Genomic DNA, 7,674 nt, shown 5'->3' on the forward strand with positions numbered 1-7,674 from the left:
ACCTCAATTCCATGTTGGAGGGCAGGAACCAAAAACATTGAGAGCCCACTGAAAACAGGAGAAGAAGGGAATGGAGGTCACAGGATCAGAACAGCCACCTATTCGGCCCTGGTAAGAAGGGATAACGAGATTACAAAACGGGTAAGAAAATCCTCTCACCTATCAGCTCAAGGCTGTAATCCTGGGCCTCTGCTTCCCTAAGCTTTGTTCTATTTTCACTCTTCTTTCCTAGGAGCAGTCCCCATTGGCCGCAGGGGTTTAGTGGGGACTTAACACCACTTCTCTGGCTCCTCCTGCACTTGGCCCTGGGGTTGCACAGCCCCCCATTACCTTTGTCTCTCTGCTCACCTCCTCCTGTGCTGTCTGATTCGTCAGATCTTCTTTGCTCAGCTCTGGACCACTCCGGGCTGTGAGTGAGGAGGGCCCGCTGTTAGAAAGCCGAGCCTCCCTTGTGCAGGGGCAGCGGGGAGCAGGATCCATCCACCTTGGGCGCCGGCCACAGGTGGGGCCTGGAAGATGGGCAACGTGATGGATGGTAAGTCGGTGGAGGAGCTGAGCAGCACCGAGTGCCACCAGTGGTACAAGAAGTTCATGACCGAGTGCCCCTCCGGCCAGCTCACCCTCTACGAGTTCCGCCAGTTCTTCGGCCTCAAGAACCTGAGCCCGTCCACCAGCCAGTATGTGGAGCAGATGTTTGAGACCTTTGACTTCAACAAAGTGAGCAGGGAGGCCTGGGGTGGGGTGGGTGGGCGCTGGAGGGCCGCCCCGGGAGGCCTGGCCAGTGTGGGGCTGCGAGGGGCAGGTGCCAGAACAGTGGCGTCTCCCGGAGGAGGGGGCGCGCTTCTCTGTGTATCTGGGGCTGTGTTGGGGAGTCCGTGGATCTAATGTTCACTGAGCACCTACTGTGATCAGGCACTGGGGGTTCAGAAACGAACCAGAGCCTGTCCGTGCCCTCACTTTTCCAGGGGAAGACAGAGGGGTCCACGGATTAGTGTACCCAGAGGCCCAGTCTAATGGCTTCCTCTCGGTTTACTCCAAACCGAGTGGAAACACTTACAAGACAGCTGTTGGGCACTTACTGAGTGCTGGGTGCTATACCCGGCGCTTTTGCCCAGGCCCTTGGATGCTCGCAGGGTGCAGGAGGAGGAGGAGGGGAGAGGAGAGAGCAGGGTGATAAGTCTGTAGCCCTGGCTAGCCTGCCACAGGCAGGCCTGTGTTACATGGGTCACTCCCAGTGCTCTGGGGACAGACAAGGCTGCCTGGCAGCTGGGACGTCCAGACTGCTCCCAACTCCAAAATGCCCAATGACCTCAGCTCACCTTCTCTCAAGTCGGTCCGAAGGTCTGCATGGTGGTCGAACTGTCATCTCCCCGAGTAATCACCGGGACTCCTGATCAGCTAGAGGGGGGGTGCTGGGTACAGTGAGTTAGGGCCCTTAGCTCTCATCAACTGGGCGGCCTCGCGCCCAAGATCTACCCCCCACGCTCTGCTCCTTGCCCTGCATCTGCCACGGAGGTTGAGAGCATGGGTTAAGGTAGTTGTTGGTGCCAAGAGCAAATCTTCCGTTTGTTTGGAGCAACTGAGTCAAGATGCAGTGGGAGGGGAACCCAAGGCTACAAACCCATCTCCCCACCCTGACTGGGCCCCACCCCCCCGGCGCTCACCTGGAAGCATGAGGAGGTGATGTCACCCTGCCATGTGCCCACTGCAAGCCGGGGGAGGCTGCCCAGAGCTTTCCCGGCCCCCCTCGCTGCCCGGAGGGTCCAAACATCACTGCGGACGGGGCTTCTAAGGACAGCTGGGGCTCAGAGGCTATTTAAAACTCACTAATATTTAGGGTTAAGGGGACAAAGCAGATTATGGGCTCTGAGTCCCAACCTCAAGGTGCCCACTGGCTTTCCTGAAGGGGGCGCGGGGGAGCGGAGCACTGGAGCTTGTGGCATGGAGACCAGAAGGGATGGCATCAGTATGCTGGACCCCCCCCCCCCAAATGCTCCAGGAGAAGGAATAATTCCTGAACAGGAGGGAGAAGGGTCAGTGGCTGAGCCTCAACACCTGACACCTAAACACACCGAGGTATCTCAGCTTCTCACATGTAAGGAAACCCTTTGGGTCAAGACACATCTCCAAAGGGACGCCCGAAAATCACATATATGACACCAGGGAGGGACAACCCATCAACCTTGGATTTTGCAAGCACCACCTCCACTGTCCCCAACCTGACTTCCTTGATTGAGCCAGGCACACCTTCGCCTCGGGGCCTTTGTGATGCCCGGGACCCTTGTCCTCCAGAATTCTGCTTGGCTCACACCTTTCCCTGCTACAAGTCTCTGCTCACATGTCTCCTTGCCACTGACACTTGCCCTGATTTCCTGATTGAAACCCTATTTCACCAGGACTAGCCCCTACCCCTGCATTTCCTGTCCCACCTTCCCTCCCCTGCCCCCCAGAGCGTACCTCATCTTCTGACAACTGATACTGAACAACACGTGGCCACTATGTTTGTTGTGTCTCCCCTCCTGGAGTGTGAGCTCCATGAGGGCGGGGATTTTTGTCTGGCTGACTCATTTCCATATCTCCAGCATCTAGAGCAGTGCCTGGACCATCATAGGGGCTGAACAAATATTTGTTATACGAGTGAATGGATCGATGAGCAATCATGAGTTCTATGGGCTAATTACGTATTTTACAATACACATTCATTTAAATACATAATTATTAAAATGAAGAGTATCTCTGTAACATCTAAAGGGCTTTGCATACACCCACGGTGTAAACCACACTTTGGGCAATACCGCCTCCTACCCATTGTCATGAGCACAGAGCAGACTGGCTACGAGATGGGACACCAGAGTGTGCGCTAAGTTAAACAGGGGTGTGCAAACGATGGCCCGTGGTCCTATTTTTATAAGTGAGGTTTTATTAAAACGCACCACACCCACTTGTTTACATACTGCCCAAGCTGAACTATTTGCTATCTGGTCGTCTATAGAAAAAGTTTGCCAGCCCCTGAGTAGACGGCAGTTACGGCCCAGCGTTCTGTTCCGGGGCGGTGGGGAGGCTGGGGGGTGCAGCAGTGTGAGTGGGGAGTGTGATCCTGGGGATAAACAGGTACTTGGCTTACTTCAAAGTTTTGCCTGGGCTTGGCCACTCCTGGCACTCAGGCAGGTGCACACAAATCGATGTAAATCTTCACTCCTGCGTCTGAGCGCCGGGTAGGATTTAGGAGGCCCGGTTTCTAGGCAAAGTCTGGCCATTCATCGGTTGTTGGTCTAACCCCTCCTCTCAACTTTAGCTTTCGTCTGGAGACGGGGGACAAAAATCCCACCTCTCGGGATGGTGGTGAGATTAAATGAGTAAAGCAAATGAAAATACTCGGCACGACAGGCACTAGAGAGAAGTTAGTATGACTGTAGTATCATTACTGAATCTCACCCCAAACACAGTCTTGAAAAGTGTGCATTCAGCTTCGGGGGGAGGAACCGAGACTCAGAGAGGCCCTGTGCTTGTTCAAGGCCACACCTCTCCTAAGATGTCCATTATCTTTCTGGCACAAGAGCCCCTACTTTTCTTTCTCTTTCCCAATGTTTATTTTATTTTTTAAATTTAATTAATCAATTAATCAATTAATTTATTTTTTTAATTTACATCCAAGTTAGTTAGCATATAGCGCAATAACGATTTCAACAGTAGATTCCAGTGATTCATCCCCTGCATATAACACCCCACAAGTGTGTTCCTTAATGCTCTTTACCCATGTAGCCTATCCCCCTACCCACAACCCCTCCAGCACCCCTGTTTGTCCTCTGTATTTAAGAGTCTCTTCTGTTTTATCTCACTCCCTGTTTTTATACTATTTTTGTTTCCCTTCCCTAGTGTTCATCTGTTTTGTCTCTTAAATTCCACATATGAGTGAAGTCATGTGATATTTATCTTTCTCTAATTTCGCTTAGCATCATACCTTCCAGGTCCATCCACGTAGTTGCAAATGGCAAGATTTCATTCTTTTCGATTGCCGAGTAATGCTCCATTGTATTTATATACCACATCTTCTTTATCTGTTCATCTGTCGATGGACACTTGGGCTCTTTCCATACCTTGGCTATTACTGATAGCGCTGCTATAAACATCGGGGTGCACGTGCCCCTTCAAATCAGCACCCCCATATCCCTTGGGTAAATACCTAGAGGTGCAATTGCTGGGTTGTAGGGTAGTTCTATTTTTAACTTTTTGAGGAACCTCCATAGTGTTTTCCCATCCTTTTCCATTGCCTATTTTTAGCCATTCAAAAAAATTGTGGAAGTAATTTTGTGCAGCTCATTGTGAGCATTTCCCACAATCCAGAGAGATAAAAAATGAAAAGCGGAAGTATCCTCACCCCGTGTCCTCTTGACCAGGGGAAACGTCCTTGGCTGTTTGCTTGCTTCTCTGAGCATTGTGGCCTGGGTGGGGGGGGGGTTTGCTTGCTCTGTTCTGAGGACACCCCTGGGGGGGGTGGGGTGGGCAAAAATGGGATGAGCCAAGGCGTATGTGAAAGCCTAGCAACCCAGAGAAGCACCAGGCAAATGTTCACGGTGATCACGACACCCACCGTGAGGCTCCACAGTGAGCTCCGGCTCATCAAGGCCTCACCTGAGGCCCAGGCCTGACACTGGGCCAGATCTCAGAGGCCATCCTGCCCAGCCTCTGCCACATCTTTAATAACAGCGCTCCAGCCTCTACTTGCTCGCTTTCAGTGACAGGGAGCTCATTACTGCACGAGGCTGGCCCTGTCCACCATGGGCAAATCTGCCTGTTAGAGTTCTTCCCGCTGACCCCAAATGTGCCTCTGGGTAACTTCCTGGTTCCAGAGTCAGGGCTGTGAATAAATGGAGGAACAGAGGCTGGATTCCAAGTTCACACACTCCGAGTCCTATGCTCAGCCTTTCTGCAAAACACAGGCTTCCCTCTCCCAGCCTCACTGGGCTTGCCGGTGAGATGGGCAGAGGCAGGCCTATGTTCTGTGCTTCCCTGACCCCACTGGTGCGGCCTGTGAAATCCAGGGGGACCCTGGAGAAATAGCCTGCAGGCATGTCTTGTGCCCCCCTCTCCCACGGTCAACCCCTCTGACACTCAAGAGGACATCACCTTTCCCGGGCAAGCCTCCCGAGCCTCTCCTCTGGCCCTTGCCCAAGCAGAGTTGTGTGTTCTTGTTCCATAATGTCCTGTCCAGATGTGTTGCCATTACATCGTGATGGCATCGTGACCTCTTTGTAAAAAGAACCACAGTAAGGGTAGTGACAGGAATAGCAAACATTTACCGAGCGCTTACTATATGCCAGGCAGTGTTGCCTGCTTTAGTTACATAAACTCGTTTCATCCCTCCACGGTCCCACAGAGGCAGGTACTATTATAATATTACAGATGAGGAACTTACAGAGACAGCGGGTCCTCGGTCCCAGATTCCACAGCTTTGAGAGGGGTGAAGCCAGGATTCAAACCGGAGCCCCCAACACTGCGCTCCCATCGGGAGCCGGTTCATGTCTTACTGGGCTCTGAAGCCTCTATCACAGCGCGTAGTAGGTGCTCAGTAAAGTTCAAAGAATGAAGGGAAGACTGAGAACGGTGCTCCTTGCCTCCGCATCTACCTCCTGCCCTCTCCCCAGCTCTGAAAAACTCATCCGAACCATGCCCCCTTTCCCTGGGGGTTCGCTTTCTCTTCCCCGCCTACACACACCTTCCTGCTGCCGGAAGGGGCTCAGGCTTGAGAATCACATGGGAGCAGCCAGTGACCGCCGGCACCGAAATGCCAGTGAAGAGGCGGCAGCACCGTGGACACCCCCTGGGGGCTGGTTTACGGGAGCTGGCGGGGCAGCCTCTGGGGCAGGCGAGGGGGGTTGCTGCGCAGGGCTCGGGGACAGACGGGGCGGGCCCCGGCAGGAAGGGCGCGGGGCGCGGGTGGCTCGGCCTCTCCTCGGGCCTCCGGGGAGCAGGCTCAAGGCGGCCGCCCCTCTCGCCCAGGACGGCTACATCGACTTCATGGAGTACGTGGCGGCGCTCAGCCTGGTCCTCAAGGGGAAGGTGGAACAGAAGCTGCGCTGGTACTTCAAGCTCTACGACGTCGATGGCAACGGATGCATCGACAGAGATGAGCTGCTCACCATCATCCGGGTAACTCCAGGTGCAGAGGGCCGGGCCCGGGGCGGGGGCGGGGGCGAGGGCGGGGCCGCGCCCTGGGCGGCCCGCCCCCGGAGCTGACAGCCCGAGGGACGGCGAGTTGGGACTTCAGCAGGCGGAACCGCAATCTCACAACGGGACAGGCTTGGGACCGAGGGTCGGGGGGTGGGGGTGGGGAGCAGCTGTGGCCCTGACCAGCTGCCTGACCCGGGGCACGTACCATCCACTCTCTGGGCCTCTGTTTCCTCCATCTGTACCAAGAGGCAAACTCCTAAATCCCCTGGTTGCCTCTAGTGCCCACTCTGTTGCTCGGGTACCGCGGAGACAGAACTAGGACGGGCCCCCTCACTTCTTTTTCTCCCCAGGCCATCCGAGCCATTAACCCCTGCAGCGACACGACCATGAGTGCAGAAGAGTTCACCAATACAGTGTTCTCCAAGATTGATGTCAATGGGGATGGTGAGGAGGCCCGGACGGGGGCGGCCAGGGCAGAGGGGCGGGAGGGCAGAGGGAGGCCACATCCTCCAGCCGCCCCTGCCCCAGCCACAAGGGTTGGCTTTTAGGGCCCCCTGGACCGGACTGTGGTCTCTGGCTGCTTTGCCTGCTCCCCTCGCAGCCACTTCCCCTAGCATTTGGCTCTGTCCCCCTTGCAAGACTCCAGCTCTGGGCCCCGGTACAACGCTGCCAGGGAGACGTGAGCACCTCCTCCCCGTGACTCCCTTTCTCTCTGCCCCAGGGGAACTGTCCCTGGAGGAGTTCATCGAGGGCGTCCAGAAGGACCAGATGCTCCTGGACACGCTGACACGGAGCCTGGACCTCACCCGCATCGTGCGCAGGCTCCAGAACGGCGAGCACGAAGAGGAGGGGGAAGGGGCCGGCGGCGGGGAGACTGAGGCGGCAGGCTGAGCCCACCGCCCGGCTGCTGGGGAGGGGATGCGTGTTGGTGCCTGGGGTCATCATTGTTGTCATACTAGATACAGGCTCCTGAACTCAAAGCTCAGGTCGCCCCTCTGGGGTGCACGGTGGCGGCAGATGGGCCGGGGTGGGAGTCGGGAAGGATGGTTCCTGAACCCTGAGCAGGACTCAGCTGGTGGTGACTGCCCCCTGCTGGGCGGCCCTGGGGCCGTCCCTAGGCCCAGCTTTTCCCACCGAGTTTCTCTCTCGAGTCCCACTCTTCTAGAGCGGGGAGCTCTGACGCAGAGCTGGGCTTTCACGGACTCTGATGGAATCCTACAGACCCGGTGGCCACAGCCTCCACGTGGGTGCCGCGATCACACACCGAACCCGCACCCCGGAACCCCGGAGCCTACTTGTGTGGTGCGTTGATTGTTCCTCCCTTCCACAAGCATTTATTGAACACCTCCTTGGTATGAATGCTAGATATTAGACATGCCAAGAAAAGGGTAGCCCTTACCCCCAAGGAACTCACAGGCTAAGCATCATTATAATAAAACATGCTAAGAGAAGGTATGGCACTATAGAAAGTCCTCATTTATCCGGAGGAAATCGGTATCTATT

At 55.4% G+C, this 7,674-nt stretch overlaps 1 protein-coding gene across 1 annotated transcript; it reads left to right on the top strand.

Moving 5' to 3' along the window:
- The first annotated feature begins 226 nt into the window (after positions 1-226).
- On the top strand, positions 227-7,626 carry LOC122489518 (guanylyl cyclase-activating protein 1). Its single transcript, XM_043591400.1, has 4 exons — positions 227-717; positions 6,001-6,150; positions 6,522-6,615; positions 6,893-7,626. The coding sequence occupies exons 1-4, from the start codon at positions 517-519 to the stop codon at positions 7,060-7,062; spliced, it is 615 nt and encodes a 204-aa protein (XP_043447335.1). The 5' UTR covers positions 227-516; the 3' UTR covers positions 7,063-7,626.
- Positions 7,627-7,674: the final 48 nt, after the last annotated feature.

The sequence above is a fragment of the Prionailurus bengalensis genome, chromosome B2 (genome assembly GCF_016509475.1).
Source record: "Prionailurus bengalensis isolate Pbe53 chromosome B2, Fcat_Pben_1.1_paternal_pri, whole genome shotgun sequence".
Lineage (NCBI taxonomy): Eukaryota > Metazoa > Chordata > Mammalia > Carnivora > Felidae > Prionailurus > Prionailurus bengalensis.

Excerpts from the sequence above, each read along its gene's own strand:
- LOC122489518 (XM_043591400.1), top strand. The coding sequence starts at position 517 with ATGGGCAACGTGATGGATGGTAAGTCGGTGGAGGAGCTGAGCAGCACC. Across the intron at positions 6,151-6,521 it reads AGCTGCTCACCATCATCCGG|GCCATCCGAGCCATTAACCC; the intron begins GTAACTCCAGGT and ends TTTTCTCCCCAG. Across the intron at positions 6,616-6,892 it reads GATTGATGTCAATGGGGATG|GGGAACTGTCCCTGGAGGAG; the intron begins GTGAGGAGGCCC and ends TCTCTGCCCCAG.